This window comes from Sinocyclocheilus rhinocerous, unplaced genomic scaffold (assembly GCF_001515625.1).
Source record: "Sinocyclocheilus rhinocerous isolate Xijiao unplaced genomic scaffold, SAMN03320098_v1.1 scaffold223, whole genome shotgun sequence".
NCBI classification, from domain to species: Eukaryota; Metazoa; Chordata; class Actinopteri; order Cypriniformes; family Cyprinidae; genus Sinocyclocheilus; species Sinocyclocheilus rhinocerous.
In genome coordinates, this window is record NW_015627230.1 from 88957 (window position 1) to 105264 (window position 16308).

Sequence of the window (16308 nt, forward strand, 5' to 3'; positions counted from 1 at the left end):
CTAAATTCACACAGATTTAGAGGCACTTTACTTAGCGCTTCACACAATCCTGACGAACTACAGCGGCTTACAGATAATACACACACACACACACACACACACACACACACACACACTGATGTTTCCAGTCAGTATTGAGGAGGAAACCCCCAAACCGCTGCTTTTTTCTGCCCCCTTTCGTCACTGGCTGACATCACAGCAGCTCAGCCAATCAGAGACTGTTGTCGAGGTAGAACTGAGAACAAGTGTGTGTGTGTGTGTGTGTGTGCTGTAAAACACGGAAATACATCAAATTCAACATAAATTCACATTCTGTCTATATAACAGGAAATGTAATGGGAAAACATCTTTAAAAATACACAGTAAAGAAGCTGTTAAATATATCTCAATATTTGCTCATATTTGTCACTTCAACTGAGGCAAAACATTTTAAAATGTAAAAAAAAAAAAATAAGGTTAGTGTTTGGGTAGTTTGTAGTCATGATTAACTTAATGATTAAAACTCTGTGGTAGGTCCTCATTTAGTTATGTAAATATGCGTGTTATTCTTTGAGGGTCTGTTAGTGTAAGCACATTGTAAAGTTTCGGTACAGTTCATGATATAATGAGCAAACTGCAGATTGAGCTCCGATCACATAGAGAGTAAAGCTGCTGACCTCTGCTGGACACATTACAGTACTGCGGCCATGAACAAGAGACAAATGCGAATAAAATGCGCGTAGGTGAGTAAATACAATTTTGTTTGTTTGTTTAAGAATCGCCATATTACATGGTTAAATAGCGTCAGTGCTGTTCTCGCTGATTTAGACGAAGCGGGAGATTCAAATAAAAAACGCGGGAGATTCAAATCAAAAACAGCGCGCGCGTCTTCTAACGACTTTTACCTCAGTGGAAAATGCATCAGAAATGTATTTAGGATTATTAAAGTTTTTCTAGAACTCAATGTAGCGACACACATGTATAATATTTCTCACATTAAGCCGCTAAAATGAAATATGAGGAAGAAAATCGATTTGGATGTGCTAATTTTTGTGACAGCTGCATATAATCCTGCGCTGTTTTTTCACAAATACAATACAAAACAGACATAATTCCATTATCATTAGGAGAAAATATATTTTAATACAAATATTCAGCAAAACACGATTAATGAGAAGCAGATATACCTGTTTGGATCAGCAAAGACCGTTCGATTGCCTATGAACAGATTAGTTATTTTTTCAGGTTCTGGTTTTCGTCGCATCTCTCGTTTGAAGAGTGTTTAATAAGTCAAAAAACACATTTCACAAAGAGTTACTGGATAAAGCTGATTTATTGACAAATATACATTTTTATTTTCATCTTGTTTCACAACCTACTGTCTCGAAGCAGGTAAAAAAAAAAAACTTTAAGACTGCAGAAACTCTTTCTCATACACGCTAACGTAAACGTTAAAAAAGTGTTCGTTCTCTCTCTCTGAGGCGTCTGTACGTGATATTTTGAGCTGTCACTGATCTGAGGTCAGTCCGCTGTGCTGAATTGCCGCTGTTGCCATGGTGATCGCCTCCTCTAACGTCTGCTGATCTTCTAACTGCATACAAAACCAATACACACAAACAGTTCAACAAGATATTCTCACTATATACTGTACAAACTACAATAATAGTATTTAGTTTTTCTTAAAAAAAAAAAAAAATTGGCATACTATAAGTCGTTTTTAGTTTCCAAATGATTGTATGTTAAAACAGTATGCCAATATGGCGTACTATTTACGCTAAAATTTTAATTAAATTTTCAAGTTTTTAAACGTGTTGACAACACAAAAAACGATCAATATGAGGCCAAAACTGCCATGTGAAGTATTAGTGATAAGTATAAGGTAGTTATTTTAGCTAAAATGTTACATGTAAACACAAACATACTTGAAAGTATGGACTATCCCATCACCACTGATGTACGTTTAGCGTGTAGTATTGTAATCCGAGTAATTAGCCGTGTTTCGTACCTGTACTGCGATCTGTGTGCCGTTTTCTGTTGCTAGCAGTGCCACCTGCTGGTACGGCGACGTGTTCACTTCAGTCATGATGCCATTTGACGTTACTATGGCAACCTGCAGGAACGAACACAGTTAGCGATTTGAGATCTGATGACCACGCGACACCGTCCATCCCATAATACCCACCGGCTGCAGCTCTTTGCCATCCGTAACCATGGTGACCTGCTGCCCACCGATGGTTCCGTCCTGGGTCACCATGGTGACGGCCGTGCCGAGCACCTGCAGGTGTGCGCTGATGATGTCGTCGGTTTCCATGGTGACTTTGGCATCACATTCGTTCTGCTCGGCGTCCTGCGGCGATGCCTCGAAAACCTCTGCATCTGCGTGCGAAATTGTTCGTAAGTGCCTTCGAATTCGGTGAAAGTGAAAGCAAGTCAAGCGGAATAAGAGAAAGACGTACCGGCGTCCTCCACGGTGTCGAAGTCTCCGTGCGCGGTGCGCTTGTGCATGGCCAGCGTGGACGTCTGTCTGTAGGTCTTCCCGCAGTGGCTGCAGGTATACGGCTTACAGTGCGTGTGGACCACGTGATGCTTATAAAGACTGGAGTACTCCGTGAAACTCTTCCCACAGCCGGGAACCGTGCACAGATACGGCTTCTCACCTGAGACAGCAAACAGAACGATGAAACAGACACTAAAGACCGATAACTATAGCGATAACTAATGGTAACGTCCACACCATAACAACACCATAAAGCCTGTCGCCTTAAATGCTTGAGCTCTTTAAAGTCGTACGTCAGCTGGAAAAATCGCAACTAAGAAACATAAGTTTAAATTGAAGTACTAAAATTGCTAAATTTAAAACTGAATATAAATTGAATCTAGTAAACAGAAATATAAAAAAACTAAGAAAAATGACACAAGCACATAACAAAATTACCAAAACTCGAAAATATAAAATGTAAAAAAAGGTAAATAGTTCTGAAAGTGATTCCAACGATACTGTTCCTTTGTATCGTTATAGTGTGAAGTTCACTATTATTAAAGAATTAGAAAGATTTTTAAAACTTTTTCATTATTGATATAGTTAGCATTTTTGGTGTGATCGGGCCTTTACACTTAAGTTGCGTTCGCATTAGCGAAATTTTGCTTGCAATAAAAGGTCCAGTGTCAACAGTGTAGCAATACATGAAGTCACTTTCAAACCATGCAGCTTTCTGTTGGTCAACGTGGCAAATTTGTGTGACCAACTTGAACACCTGCGAAATCTAATGGCGCTTTTCCACTGCATGGTACGGCACGGTACGGTTCACTTTTGGGGGGTTTTCCACTGGTACAGTACCTGGTACTTTTTTTAGTCCAAGTGAACCGTACCGTTACCAAAACGTGACGTGTAAACTCTGCTGATCACGGATTGGCCGGAGAGAATCGTCACTACCTGCATCACTGAACTTGCGACACAAACACAAAAGAACCGCTAGATTTAAATCAGCACAGCCAGCGAAGGATCGAACGCAACTGTTTTGAACGAGCACACCTTTTTTTAACAACCAAAAAGTTTTGTTGTCTGTTGAGGAAGAACAGACGTTCCTCTCGTTGATAGCAGAGGAGCGGATCCAGCGAGAGCTTGATGGGGCGACGCGGAATGAAAACGTTTTTTTTAGGAGTCGTGGTAGTAGAGGCGGCGCAACTATAACGACATGTGAATAATCCCGCCCACTCTAAAGCGGTACTGAACTGCAGTGGAAACGCAAACCGTGCCGAGCCGAACCGTGCCGTGCCGTACTGAGCCGTGCCGAACCGAGTCGTACCACGCAGTGGAAAAGTGCCATAAGTGGAGAACTTTTTCACCCTTGTGCAAAATTCCAGATTGCGCAGATTCCATTTTGAATGACTTTCGTGAGGATTTTGTCTATGAAATTTCAGAGGAACGGTAAATGTGAATGCAAATAATTGAAGGCAGTTAATTATAAAGATAATTATAATGATAACCATATTATCGTCCACACCAACGCATGATAACATTCTGTTTATTATAAGTGAGCTGCAGTTTTGTGGTCTGCCACTTTAAATGCTAGAGCTCTTTGAAGTCGGAAGGATTCTGATAGGCTCTGAATGTTTTTATCGTTCATCATCTGAAAAAAAATTGTAGCTTACTTAAATTTGAAGTAATAATATTGTTAAAACTAAAACAAGTAAAAAATAAAAGCTAAACAGAAATATTAAAAAGAACTAATAAAAATGACAAGCACATAACAAAATTAGTAAAACGACGTAAAATTAAAACGAAAACTGAAGATATAAAAATACAGTAAGTGATTCCAATGATACTGTTCCTTTGTATCATTATAATTATGGTGCGAAGTTCCCTATTATCAAAGAATTAGAACGATTTTCAAACCTTTATCGTTACTGTTATAGCTATCGTCCCAAGTTAAGTTCACATTTGCGAAATTCGCAGGTCTACTGTCAACAGTGTAACCATGTATGAAGTCACTTTCAAATCAATCAGCTTTCTGGTAGTCAACTCATCAAATTCACGTGACCAACATGAACTGGAGCAAAATCTGCACTGGGAACCTTTTCGCCGTTTGTGCAAAATTCCCAATCGTGCGGATTCCTATTGGAATTATTAGAGCAGCGGTACATGTGAGCGCTGTGTTACCGGTGTGTATCCTCATGTGGTTCTTGTAGTTGGTTGCGCTGGCGAAGGCTCTTCCGCAGGACGGCTCCGGGCACAAATATGGCCGCTCGCCCGTGTGCGTTCGCGTATGAACCTTACGAATGTTGGAGGTGGTGAAGGAGCGTCCGCAGCCCTCGAACGGACACTTAAACGGCTTCTCGCCTGCAAGAGAAAGACAGTTAGGTCACTGATTTTTTTATTTTATATATAGCGCTTTTAACAATACAGATTGTGTCAAAGCAGCTTTACAGTATTAAACAGAAAAATAGTGTGTCAATAATGCAAAACGACAATAGTAAACACTAAATTTTTAGTTAAAGGCAGTTCATCATTGAATTCAGTGATGTCATCGTCCAGCTCAGTTTAAATAGTATCTGTGCAATCAATTCAACGATAACGCTGGAAATTTCTGCGTTTGAACTCAGTTCAGTCGCGCGTTCGTACCGGTGTGCGTGCGCACGTGTTTCTGCAGGTCTCCGGAGGTTTTGAAGGCTTTGTAGCACATGTCCTCGGGGCATTTGTAGGGTTTCTCGCCCGTGTGCGTGCGCAGGTGGCTCTTGAGACCATAACCGGTGGCGAAAGCTTTAGCGCAGGAGGGCACCTCGCATCGGTACGGACGGTCACCCGTGTGCGAGCGCTCGTGCACCTGCAACACACACAGTTTAGGTCAAAAGTTTACACCCCCTTTCAGAATCTGCTCAATTTTAATTATTTTACCAAAATAAGAGAGATCATACAAAATGCATGTTATTGTTTATTTAGTACTGACCTGAATAAGATATTTCACATAAAAGATGTTCACATACAGTCCACAAGAGAAAATAATAGTTGAATTTATAAAAATGACCCTTAAGATTCTTTGGTTTTCCAGCATTTTTGTGCATTGAACCCTTTCCAGCAGTGACTGTATGATTTTGAAATGCATCTTTTCACACTGAGGACAACTGAGGGGCTCATACACAACTATTACAGAAGGTTCAAACGCTCGCTGATGCTCCAGAAGGAGAAACCATGCATTAAGAGCCGGGGGTGAAAACTTTTTGAATTTGAAGATCGGGGTAAATTTAACTTATTTTGTCAAGTAACTATCTTCTGTAGCCTCTGAAGGGCAGTACTAAATGAAAAAAATATGATATTTAGGCAAAATAAGAAAAATGTACACATCTCCATTCTGTTCAAAAGTTTTCACCCCCCTCTTAATGCATGGTTTCTCTTAAAAACACAGCTCTGTACCTTCAGATGGTGTGCTGTGGTGTAGTATCGGCCGCAGCCCGTGTGTCCACAGCGGAAACTCTTCTCTCCGACCTGCTGGACTTTACCGGAGCTCCAGACCTTCCCCTCGAACATCAGCTGAGAAACAACACACGTTATACGGACAATTATATACACTTATATACTCATATACAATGAAAAAACAAACAAAAAATGTAAAACTTAAACATTAGTTAGTCAAAAGTTAGAAATGTTGCCTTGGAAACTAAATGAACCAAATCATGCGTTGTATAATGAATTATAATCGACGAAGATATAATCGAATTAGACTAAAGTACTCTTTTCTACACCAAGCTGTTTTAGAGCTGAAAGTTTAAAGTCTTTGTAATTGTAAGTGAAGCTGCTGTAACGCAAGACAAATTTAAGACTTTTTCTGACAATAAAGTTATATCGTATCGTATGAAATAAGTAGGTTTAAGTTTAACTACTAAAACTAGTAAACTGAAACAAATATAAAAAAAGATAAATACAAATATTTTTAATAACTAATAAAAATAATAAAATACACAACAAAATTATTAAAATGTGAAGTAAAATTAAAGTGAAAACTGAAAATATGAAAATAAAAGCTATTTAAAAATATGAATAAATACTATAATAGTGTTAAAAAATAATAAAACGACAGAAAAAAAAACGAATGAATAAAATCAATAAATTATCTCAATAAAGCAAATGAGTAAATTAGCAATCTACCTGGCTATCTATCTAAATCAACCAATTATCTATATAAATACACATTGGTAAATAAAATCAGTTATCAATCTAAATAAAGAAATAAGCAAAATCAATAATTGTTTTAAATAATAAAAATCAATAAAATTAATAAATTATCAATCTATCTGAATAAATATTGAATAATACTGAATCAATCTGAATTGGTTAATTTTATTAACATTATTTTGTATTTTATTTTATTTAATATTTTAAATAATAATTATACATTTCACAGTGTTTTTATGCATTTGTACCTTTCTTCCAAAATAATAACGAAAGGCAGTAACAATTTCGAACAACATTTTGCAAAGACTTCATTAGTTAGGCTGACATTAGTTAACATGAACTATCAATGAACAACACTTCTACAGCCTACAGCATTTATTAATCTTAGTTAGATGCTATTTACACTAAGTGCTAAGGGCTCTCTGTTGTAAGTCAATGGGCTGAAGGGAGGCAAGCCTCCGCTGTAACTTTACCTGCGGGTGTCGCTGTTGGACAGTGTTACTTTATAAAAACGAGTGACTTTTATACTTTTATTAATGTCATATTTATTAGTTTCAATTTTGTAATATCGATTATTTTCCTAATCCGGTTATCTGAGGAGACACTGACACTGAGGAAACGCCCCTGATATATATAATTATAATATAATAATTAATTAATAATATAATATTGTTACAATAAAGTAACAATTTTGAAATATGTTGATTGTTGTATTTTTTGTCGTTTATCTCAGTATTCCTGTCAGTGTTGTATAAGGGCTTTTATGCATAATAGAATGTGATGAAACAGAGTTTCAAATAGCTGGGCTGAGATATATAAAAAATGTTATGACTGCAGAAATATGTTAATTCAGTACACACATTATTTTTCACACAAAAAATTATTAATGATTATTTCAAAGGTTTACTAATGACGCATCACCTGGATATTTTCATGTCTGAAAAATAATGGGATTAAACGGGTTAATAAAATAAATAAATGATTTATCGTAATGAATAAAGATATAAATAAAATCAATTAATAATTTAAATAAATAAAGTCAGAAAAAGTCTATCACACCTGTATGCTGGTCTGCTCCGCTCCGTTTGTGTTCTCGATGTTTTCATCGACCTCGACCTCTGACCCCGTCAGCTGAGCCACATCAAATCAAACACCAGTCATGAACGTATAAAATCACTAGTGTTGGGTATCGTTTGACTTTTAACACAAATTACATGTTAAGGGGCCTTTGAACGGTTTTATTTTTTCACACCTTATGTTTGTTACCAAATTCAGTTTTAGCATGTCTAATTATTTGAATGCATAAAAACAATTTTTATTTATTCTTACAACAGCCTTATGAAATTCTGTGTTGTTTATTTACATTTTTCTAGTTAATCGAATGAAGGCATAAAACATGAAAATGAAACAAATTAAATTTTTTGGGCCAATAAATGGGATTTTCCAGTCAAATTAAAACATGAAAGAAATATTGTGTGATTATTCCTTTTTAAAAAAAATAAAGTTTTAGCAATTTTTCAACAGTAGTAGTAGCCCAGCCGTATTACTTACATTCTACTGAATGATGTTAATACATTTCTGCTACAATTTCTTCAAGTTAAGCCGAACTTTTATTTTGACGGGTTGCCGTGCATACATTTAACACCAGTTTTACTCAAATGAAAGGGTAAAACGCTCATGGATTGACTCTCAGAGCAGTTCTGGAGATGTTGTTCATGTATTTACGTCCTCATTCACTGAGACGACAGACGCTGAAATCACCGTGAGCGTCGCGCACTTAGTTTGTGTGAAGTAAACAAAACCATGCGTCTGCGCCATTCATTCACACAGAGACACGCAGAGCATGAGCGATTCATATTTAAAATGCTTTTCTTGCAGCTTAATATTCACAGATACTAGTCTATATCTCGATTTGATCGAAGTGTAATGACGTACTTTAGATTGATTCATCCAAACTTTGGCAAATTGTGTGAAATTCCGCGTTAAACTGTAAATTCCATTTTTATGACTGGATTCCGCGATTCCGTCCGCGTTTTCTGCATCGCGCAAATCATAGGGCCTTAACAACCTTTTCTGCAGTGGAAATTGCGCAAAAGGCTGGGATCGCGCAATTTCTTTCCGTTCCCGCGCTTAAATCGTTTTAAATCACATTAAAATGCGAATGCAGGAATCGTTACGCAGAATCGAAATGCACGGATCTTGGAAACTTGGAACTGGTTTTCGATACCCAACCCTAAAAATCACGGCTAGCTTTGTGGTCAGACCTTGCTAGCGTAGCTCTCCAGCGTGGCGATAGCCTCTGCGTCTAGCTCCACAGCGCCGCCCGTCTGGTGGTGGATGTACGCCGTGCTGCCATCCTCCAGCTGAACGGCCTCCACGGCGCCGGGGTCGAAGCCGTCTGTCACACACAGAGGTCAGAGGTCAAGCGCGCTCAGGGACTCAGTGCATGTAAGATTGTTAGCGTATGGGCACCTTTAGGTGTGTGGTGAATGAAGGCCGTGGTCCCGTCCTCCAACTGCACCGCCTGACCGTCCTCAAACGCCAGCGACTCTAAACACACACACACACATATATATAGACACACACACACACACACACAGAGACACACTCTCACTCACACACACACACATATATAGACACACACACACAGACACACACATACAGACACACACTCTCCCTAATAGTAGGGCCCTATGAAATTTTTCTGGATTAAAATATAAAAATATACTACTTTCTATTTATATTTTGATACTACTAATCAAAATATAAAAAACTTTAGAGGATTCACAATGCTGATGACCATTGAAACGCATTATCACAGTCTTACGAAAAGGGTCCTTACTTATGAATGGGAGAGACTGCAACGCGCAATATGGCGGAATAGTCCCGCCTTCTAAATGAAAGAGCCAATCACTGATTGGTAAAGACATTAACTGCGTCCCAAATGACACACTATACACTTATACACTATGTACTTATGCACTATGTACCCAACCATGTAGTGTATGAATTTAATAAATTTAATTTGTCATTCATAATCTGAGTCCGATAGCTACTATCTGTTATTTAAGTGCATCATCCGGGTATTTAAAGTGCACTTTTTCTTTTTAGAATTTTCACTACTCGCACTATTTATTATTTATACTACAAAACATCATAGAATAGTGCATAAGTACGCGATTTGGGACGCACTAATTGCGTCATTGCAGTGGCCGTTAAGCACCATTTACAATAACTATAACGATAACTATAACAATATTAGGATCCACACCAGCGGATGATATCATCTGTTTATTCTAAGTGCACGTGCATCTGCCGCTTTAAATTCTCCAGCTCGTTATAGCAAGATAGATTCTGATTGGCTGTCAACGTTTTTATCGTTCATCAGCTGGAAAAAAAAAATTCTTAAAGTGATTCCAACGATATCGTATCTCTGTGCCTTTATCGTTATAGCTGTGGTGTGGACTCTGCTGTTCTTTAATATTGAGAACGATTTTTAGAACTATATCTTTATCGTTATCGTGCTTGGTGTGAACGGGGCTTTAGAATCTCCGGTTCCCATAGAAACCAGAGGCTAGACCAATCAGTCTTAAGCGTGTTATAACTGCGCATGTGCATTGGCTGGTCTAGCCTAAAAAATAAACTTTTTAAATGCTATTTGAACATAAGAAACACCATTCATGTGGCAGTTCATTTCAGATTTTGTTGCCGATTTTAAACGTGTAATTTAATTGTGAGTCCATAGGGCAGTTTTTGAGAATTCAGTATTCCCCCATTCATTTAGATAGGACTTGGTCTTGTTTGAGCTGCCCGGAGGCATTGCAAATATGGCCGCCGAGTGAACAGACTTCCCTTGAAAGGGACTTTGGTATCACACTAGCGGCGTCACACACACCTTTCTGCTGGACGCTGACGTGCTGAATGAACGCCGTGGTCCCGTCCTCCAGTTGAACCGTGTTTCCCTCCATTAGACTCGCATCTGAACATCACAACACCGTCAGATCTCTTACACCAGGGCTGTCACTAACATCTATTTGGGAACTCGAGTAATCGGTCGATTATTCTGACGATTAATCGATTAATCGGATAATTATAATTATTTTTTTGAAGACCTAAGCGAACAATAACCTTTAAAATGACTTAAAATACGAGTACTGTCAAATGATTAATCGCAAGTTATTATTTACATAATAGGTGTGTACTGTGTATATTTATTATGCATATAATACACACATACAGCATATATTTTGAAAATATTTACATGTCTATATTTATAGCCATATAAAAAATAAAAAAAAATTCCTTGCATGTTTGCGCACACTTGGCGAATAAAGCTAATTCTGATTCAGTATTCCCCCATTCATTTAGATAGGACTTGGTCTTGTTTGAGCTGCCCGGAGGCATTGCAAATATGGCCGCCGAGTGAACAGACTTCCCTTGAAAGGGACTTTGGTATCACACTAGCGGCGTCACACACACCTTTCTGCTGGACGCTGACGTGCTGAATGAACGCCGTGGTCCCGTCCTCCAGTTGAACCGTGTTTCCCTCCATTAGACTCGCATCTGAACATCACAACACCGTCAGATCTCTTACACCAGGGCTGTCACTAACATATATTTGGGAACTCGAGTAATCAGTCGATTATTCTGACGATTAATCGATTAATCGGATAATTATAATAAATTTTTTGAAGACCTAAGCGAACAATGACCTTTAAAATGACTTAAAATACGAGTACTGTCAAATGATTAATCGCGATTAATCGCAAGTTATTATTTACATAATAGGTGTGTACTGTGTATATTTATTATGCATATAATACACACATACAGCATATATTTTGAAAATATTTACATGTCTATATTTATAGCCATATAAAAAATAAAAAAAAATTCCTTGCATGTTTGCGCACACTTGGCGAATAAAGCTAATTCTGATATAATTTATATTATAAATAAATGAATGTAATATAACATATTTAAATATATACATGCAGGTGTGTGTATTTACATAATAAATATACACCGTAAACACACATATATTATGTAAACAAAAAACTTTTATTTTGGATGCGATTAATCACGATTAATCGTTTGACCATATTTATATTCATAGCCATATAAAAAAAACCACAACAAATTCCTTGCGTGTTTGCGCACACTAACACAACAAATTCCTTGCATGTTTGCGCACACTTGGCGAAGAAAGCTAATTCTGATATAATTTATATTATAAATAAATGAATGTAATATAACATATTTAAATATATACATGCAGGTGTGTGTATTTACATAATAAATATACACCGTAAACACACATATATTATGTAAACAAAAAACTTTTATTTTGGATGCGATTAATCACGATTAATCGTTTGACCATATTTATATTCATAGCCATATAAAAAAAACCACAACAAATTCCTTGCGTGTTTGCGCACACTTGGCGAATAAAGCTAATTCTGATATAATTTATATTATTAATAAATGTATGCAATATAAACATATTTTTCCTAAATATATACATGCATGTGTGTGCATTTACATACTAAATATACACAGTACACACACATATATTATGTAAACAAAAACCTTTATTTTGGATGCGATTTATCATGATTAATCGTTTGACAGCACTATTAATAATACATATAATAGCAACGAGGCAATAATAATTCGTTCAAATAAAGTATCAAAAGCAAGTAATCATATGGTTTTATTTAACAGAACTGTTCAAATACGTAATTTATTACAAACAATAGAGCTAACGTACATTGCGCATAATAACAAATGCCAGCAGAGGGCGCCAACGTCCTGACGATTGTTTTACACTTTACTGCGCGATCTAATGTTGATTCATTCTTGATTCAAATGTCCACTTAATCTTTAATATTTGGTTATTTCTTCACGACAGAAATGCTATAGTCACTGTAATTTCTTGAATATGTGGACATCAAAACGTGTAAACTCAGAGCGAGAGTTTGAGCTTTTATTCTGAAATCGCGATGAACAGTTAGCATATTGAGAAAGATATCCATGTATTCTCCTGTGTTTGCGTAGATTTACCTTACAAATATGATGAAATGGCGCACGTTGCATTTCGAGATGAACGTTATAATAAGCAAGTAAACAACAACTTTTATTTTCGATGTGATTAATCGCGATTAATCGTTTGGCAGCACTAGTTATAATACTAATACTATGTGCATATTTCCATGAGATTGTCTCACCGCTGATGGTCTGCTGTATGTAAGCGGTGGATCCGTCGCTCAGAGCCACGGCCTGAAGCCCCAAACCCGCCATCATCTCACAGCAGCTCTGAACACACACACACATTACACCTTAAACACAGCCGCACCACACAACTATACACACGTACAGTCATTACCTGACACCTTACACCTCAAATACAGCAGTCAGATAACAATACAGTTTGACTGATATTTGAAAATCGTTTAGGAGAATCACTGAGTTTGTTTCAAATTTGTAAAGCGTTTAGATTTCACACGCCATCTTGGCTACATTTACCGTTATTCGGGGAATTGTCGTGGGCAAAATCCACGCAATCGGGAGTTTTGCGCAAAACGTTGGTCATGAGAATTCATCGCGTTGATCGACGGAAACCTGCTTGGTTTTACAGTGATTAACGTACAGTGGATATTTTGCCTCACCAACTAACGAACTAACCTACTGTGCATTTTTGACATTGCTTAATTTATATTCGGCATTTTAGGTTGATTAAGTTAAAGATTCCTGGTATTGCAACATTATTTTAATGTTAACGAAGCTGATTTTCCTCCTAAATTCTCATAATCGCATTGCATAAAATTAATTATTATTAAAATTATATTTTGTTGATCATGGCAGTATTTGTTATAACGGCTTTAATTTATCCAGATTTTAATAACTAAAATTTATTATAGTAATAAAATGCAATAAAACCAATTATCATTCTATCTATCAATAAATAAAATCAATAACTGCGACATTATTTTGAATTATTTTTCTCCCAAATTCTCATGATCACAAAGCAAAAAAATTATTTATTACTTAATTTGTTTGATCACGTTAGTATTCGTTGTAGTTGCTTTAATGCTGATTTTAATTCAAAATATTTTATCGTACTTATAAAATTACATGGAAAAGAAAATAATGAGAATTACAAAACACCCAGTACTTTATTTTTTAGTAGTTTAAGTACTAAACATGCTAAAACTATAACTGAAATAAATATAAATTAAAGCTTAATAGAATAATAATAAAAAAAAACTAATAACATGACGAAAGCACAAAATTACTAAAACAAAGTTAAGTGATTTCAAACACTTTAAGAGTAAAGCGTTTAGCTTTCACACGCCACTTATCGAATTTTCGCAGGCGAAATACACGCGATCGGGAGTTTCGAGCGAAATGTTGGTCAGGTGAATTTGTCATGTTGACCAACAGAAATCTGACTGATTTGAAAGTTATTCTGTGTTTGCTGCGTTTTACAGTGGATATTTTGCCGCGAAATTACGGCCCTGCCAACTAACGAACTTTTTGGCGTTGCTTAGCAACAGAAGTTGACTACAATAAATCCAGCAGACACTGGTGCTGTTGCTAAGCAACATACTGTCCAGTTGAGTTTTAAAATAAGTTAAAAGCACCATATTTGCGCTGCTGCAAAACACACTTAAAAGTACCATGGTACTACCATGTTTTTCCACGTGTACCATGGTAATCCCGTGGTGTGTTCGAGGAACCCGGGAGCACCATGTAAATCACTTGTAACAAGATTCTGGTGATAATACTGTACCATGGTACTACCACAGTACTTTTGTAAGTGTGTTTACAGTGCAGATGAACGCAGACACGCGCACGCCGCAGGCCTCGTGTCACACACTCTCTCACACACACACACCCCAAACACACACATAGACGGACAGAGCGCGGGAATAACGCGAATAATGCCGGTGTGCGTGTCTTTAGCGCTGCTGTGTGTCCGCCGCTATCCCATCATTCTCTCCGGAGCAGCAGCAGCGCAGGCTGGGATACTCACCACCTCCAGCGGCCCGACATGCACCGCGACACCGATCACGCGGCGGACGCAGCGCCTTGGTCCTCCGGCAGGCGGCGCTCAAACAGGAACTTATAAGATAGCAACTTTGTTTGGAAATCGGGTTGTTAGCATAAACGTGACCCTGGAGCACAAAACCAGCCATAAGGGTCAATTTTGTGAAATTGAGATGTATGCATCATCTGAAAGCTTAAAAAAAAGAAGTATATAAAAATAAACAGAAATAACAAACACGTGAGCTAAAAAGCAGAATGTTTAAGAGGCTTTCATTGCAGAACCTAGAGTAAAACTATGATAAATGAATAAATGAACACGAATGATAATATTCAGAGGGATAAAATGAAATAGCTGTGTGTGTAGCATCTCAATATAATGTATAAATTGTGTTTTGTTATGATGGGTGTTAAGATTGTCTATTTCCCCCCATTTCTGTTAATGAACATGTTAGTAAATACTAAAAAATATATAATAATACAAATAATCATTTGTATTCTATAATTGTGTATAGCAGATATCCAGTCCAAAGTCTCGTGTGTTTGAGCCACAGAGCGCCCCCTGCCGTCAAGAGAGAGACTCACATCCGGTCCTCCACATTCACTTCCGCCGCGTTCCAGCCATTAGATGTGTATAGAAGCCCCATTCGACGGCTCCAGGCACGTAGATGCGGCCGCCATCTTGGAACGGTCAACTTGACGTCATTCACCATACTGTAGGTTCTCACAGAGCCTTTCTGTGCAGGATTGTGGCATCAGTGAATGACGTCAAGTTGACCGTTACAATATGGCGGACGGCTTACGTATGGCGGTCGCTAAATGAGGCATCTTTTATTTTATTATTTTTTATTGTTATAATCAAAAAGCTTTTTTTTTTTTCTTAGTACTGTTGTTTAAAAGTTATTTCTGACAAATATTGATATTTATTGTAGCATTATTATACCTTGTGTCTTTTATTTTTCGTTAATTAATAATTATATATATATAGTAAAGAAGTAAAAACTGAGATTTTCTCACCTGGATCAACTCAATCTCTACTGCAAACTTCCTTATAAACAGCTTTTTGTTGTTGTTGTATTGGATTCAGAGCAGCATTAGACATTATAAAATGACCATCATTCTTAACACCTGACGTCCAGAGTGAATTACATCTGTTTTCACTCCAAATGTGACGAACAATCACAGAAACACTGAAATCACACGCAGTTTACGAACAGCAGCTTTTGTTTACTGTGTAAATCCTGCAGCAAAATCACAATCAACATAAATCTCTGAATCATATCAGTAAATCACACCATCTGCATCTTATTCTCATTATTTACAATGATTAAACTCCAGAGGACAAAAAACGTTGGCGATATTAAACCGTCTGACGGCGGGTGATGATGTCATCGCTCGACCAAGATATGACATCATCGGCTGATGACCAACATTTAAAGTGCTCTGATTGGCCGATCTGCAGTCGCGGAACACACGCGGCTCACATTTCAACACTGAAATTAGATTCGTGACAATAAAACGCATTTCCGACACACTGGCGTTACTGCGATGCAAAAAAAAAAAAATTAACCATCATTACCATAATTAAACAAACTTAGATCCTCCTGACA

The 16308-nt window shown here is 37.3% G+C and overlaps 1 protein-coding gene across 5 annotated transcripts; it reads right to left on the minus strand.

The window, feature by feature from the left end:
- Positions 1-1179: 1179 nt before the first annotated feature.
- Positions 1180-14782, minus strand: znf76 (zinc finger protein 76). Of its 5 annotated transcripts, none has more exons than XM_016531311.1 (13): positions 14343-14540; positions 12880-12967; positions 11129-11212; positions 9122-9199; positions 8914-9047; positions 7709-7780; positions 5891-6007; positions 5102-5303; positions 4640-4819; positions 2436-2636; positions 2162-2355; positions 1985-2089; positions 1180-1570 (listed from the first exon to the last, which is right to left on the minus strand). In XM_016531311.1, exons 1-13 carry the CDS (start codon positions 14445-14447, stop codon positions 1487-1489), a joined length of 1644 nt encoding a protein of 547 aa, XP_016386797.1. In that variant the 5' UTR covers positions 14448-14540; the 3' UTR covers positions 1180-1486. The 5 variants fall into 5 exon arrangements, with proteins under 5 accessions (XP_016386797.1, XP_016386806.1, XP_016386820.1 ...); XM_016531334.1 differs by lacking the exon at positions 14343-14540 and adding an exon at positions 14688-14782 and having other exon boundaries at positions 1182-1570; XM_016531326.1 differs by having other exon boundaries at positions 1182-1570; positions 14362-14379.
- Between the last annotated feature and the right edge of the window lie 1526 nt (positions 14783-16308).

Bases quoted from the DNA above. Each gene is read 5' to 3' on its own strand.
- znf76 (XM_016531311.1), bottom strand. From the start codon at position 14,447: ATGGTACAGTATTATCACCAGAATCTTGTTACAAGTGATTTACATGGT. The intron at 11,213-12,879 runs GTGAGACAATCT...TGTGATGTTCAG, and splicing joins CATACAGCAGACCATCAGCG to ATGCGAGTCTAATGGAGGGA. The intron at 7,781-8,913 runs GTCTGACCACAA...GATGTGGCTCAG, and splicing joins TGGAGAGCTACGCTAGCAAG to CTGACGGGGTCAGAGGTCGA.